The sequence below is a fragment of the Myotis lucifugus genome, unplaced genomic scaffold, assembly GCF_000147115.1.
Source record: "Myotis lucifugus unplaced genomic scaffold, Myoluc2.0 scaffold_71, whole genome shotgun sequence".
In the NCBI taxonomy this organism is placed as follows: Eukaryota; Metazoa; Chordata; class Mammalia; order Chiroptera; family Vespertilionidae; genus Myotis; species Myotis lucifugus.
The window spans coordinates 4,303,230-4,305,943 of NW_005871119.1; the positions used below are offsets into that span (position 1 = coordinate 4,303,230).

Genomic DNA, 2,714 nt, shown 5'->3' on the forward strand with positions numbered 1-2,714 from the left:
TTGTCCCATTCTATAAATAATTTAAAAAGAATGAATTGACTTTCCATATAATAAAATACTGTATCTTTTTTCAATAGGTCAATGTTACCACTCTAATCATCTTCAGCAAATACAAACTATTGATGTTGAGTCATTATATTGACTGTTAAAAGAAAGTTCTGTTTTACAAATCTGATAAAATACAAAACTCAATATGCTTATTTTTATATGTGCAAATAATTGGTTTGCACACAAATAATTGATGAATAAATGAAACCAGACTATCATTAAGTTAGAACCACCAATATTTTTAAAACATCTACAAATGTACATAAAAATCTGGAAATGTAAATAGCTTTTTGCCTTGCCTCTCATCCAGGAATATTCTGCCCTTATCTATGCCAACAAGTAAGAGTGGAAAGTACACTATTTTGTGTAAGACCTACATAAAATGTCACCAATGTCTAGTTATAGAGCCAAGGACAAAAGGTCACATTTGTTTCCTCTCCCACTGGACTGAGCACGGAAGCCTGACAGTCCAGCCACCGCACCTTTAGAGCGAGCTTTGCACTTTGAAAGCATTAATGTTTGAAGATGTTCTTACTCTGGTAAAATGCTATACATTCATTAAAGTATCTTCATTGCCCTCAACTCGGGGTCCAGAACATGCACATGTGGAAGAGACCAAAACCCAGTTTACAATCAGGAGCCCAGGCCAGTGGGATCTGAAACCTGAGCAGAGCTTCCCAGCAGAGAGCTGACCCCCACGTGATGCCTACACCTCTGAGAAATAATTACTTCCTGCTTTATGTCACTGAGATTTTGTGGTTGTTTATTACATACTAATCGCTGACTGATACATACAGTGAGTCTCGGTATTATAAAAAAGGCTTGTTCTTTTCCATAAAGTTAGAAATAATTCCAAAAATAACTGACAGATAATTATTTTATATACCTTTTAAAAAATATCAGTGACATTTGGGAATGGTAATTAACTTATGGAGCAAATTTGGGTTTATTGTGCCCTAAATTGTGGTATAGGAAAGTACATACTATGTGCTCACTAAACTAGTTGGGTATGATTTTAATAATTGAAATAAAGTCAAAAAAATGGTGTAACTGGAAAATTCAACCAATACTTTTAATAAGTATAAACATACTTTTAGTAAGTATAAAGTATATTTCTGGATGGTATAATTTGTGAAAATTTCCTTAATGTCTTATTACACATGACTTAAACTACATTTTAACAATAACAGGAATATTATATCCAATTAACAGAATCAAAACTAACATTTTTTGAAAAAACAAACTGAACATTTAAGCTACTAATTAGTACTTTCAAAAGGATTTGACAGATCTGTTGATTATAGGAAATTAAAGGCAATTACCTTTACAAATGTCCGACTTCCCTCCTGCAGGAGTCCCTTCTAAGAGAGACAATGATATAAGTGAAACTGTGTAAGAAAAAAGTTTTAAAAATCTAATTTGTAACCACTAATTTTAAATGGTGGGTTGATGAAGCAATAAAACTTTTAAGATCTCTTCCATTGCCTTTTAGTATCTATTACATGGAAATATTTTAAAAGTAAATATCTTTTATGACATGCACAATTAATGACCCATTTTAGAGAATAAGAGGCCTATATTGAATAACATTATAAAATATAGTCACATGGGAATAGCTGATACTGACGGATTATAGGAAAGAAATATGACTCATAATAATTTGTCACATGTTAAGACTCTTAAATTTAGTTAATCATTATATTTAGAGATCCATTTAAAAATATTCTTGAAAATCTTTTAAGTACAAGATCTTCATATATTCAACTTTTGTATGTTTCGTATATTTGGTAAATTGCTAAGGAAGTGAGTTATTTTCAACAGTTTTTATTTCTATGGAGTTCAAGAGAATGCCCAGTCTCCATAAATAAAAAGTAAATAAAGGAAATGTATCAGAGAGTTGCAAAACAGCATCATCATGCTTCTGAAGAAACTTCTTGATTTCTTGATCATCATGCCCCAAACTCAAAGTATTGCCTTCTTCGTTTTCCTTTTGAAGAAGCTGCTCCAGAACCCAAAACAGAGAGAAAATATTTTCATAGCGTGAAGCATCATAACTGGCTTGCACCTACAAATAAACAACACACTCCTTTTAAAAAAATATTGGTTGTAGCTCAAATCAGAAAAAAGCCAAATAAGGTGATTACATTTTCAGATAAAAAATACAGTTGACCCGTGAACAACACAGGAGTCAGAGGCACTGACCCACCCTCCCCCCATACAGTTGAAAATCCACGTGTAACTTGTGAAAACCCCCAAATTTAAGTTGTCCCTTGGGATCCAAGGTGATTGGTTCCAGGACCCTGAGTGGGTAGAAAATCTACATATGCTCAAGTCCTATATATAATAGGGTGTAGATTAATGCATAGAGTCTACTCTCCGCATAGGCGGACTCTTAACCATAGACAAAAAACAGTGCAGGTATTTAATGAAAAACAATCGGCATTTAAGTGAACCCACAGAGTTCACACCCATGTTGTTCAAGGGTCAACTGTATTTGACTTAATACCGCTGTCTTCTTGTTCCTTTTTGAGAACAAAGGAGAAAACTTGACAATCTTGTATTACTTTTTTCTCTTGCTGGTTTACAAAGTTCTAAATCCTTTCTTGGCATTATTGCTACAATTTATTACTCAGATGATTCGGAGAATACTGGCAAAGAGGCTACAC

At 33.3% G+C, this 2,714-nt stretch overlaps 1 protein-coding gene across 1 annotated transcript in view; it reads right to left on the reverse strand.

The window, feature by feature from the left end:
* Positions 1–1,843: 1,843 nt before the first annotated feature.
* The window catches only part of MEI4 (meiotic double-stranded break formation protein 4), a 119,324-nt gene continuing 118,453 nt past the window's right edge, over positions 1,844–2,714 (reverse strand). The window contains exon 4 of the mRNA XM_023755201.1: positions 1,844–2,113. Coding sequence (XP_023610969.1) covers positions 1,844–2,113 — 270 coding nt within the window. The remainder of the gene's footprint in view (positions 2,114–2,714) is intronic.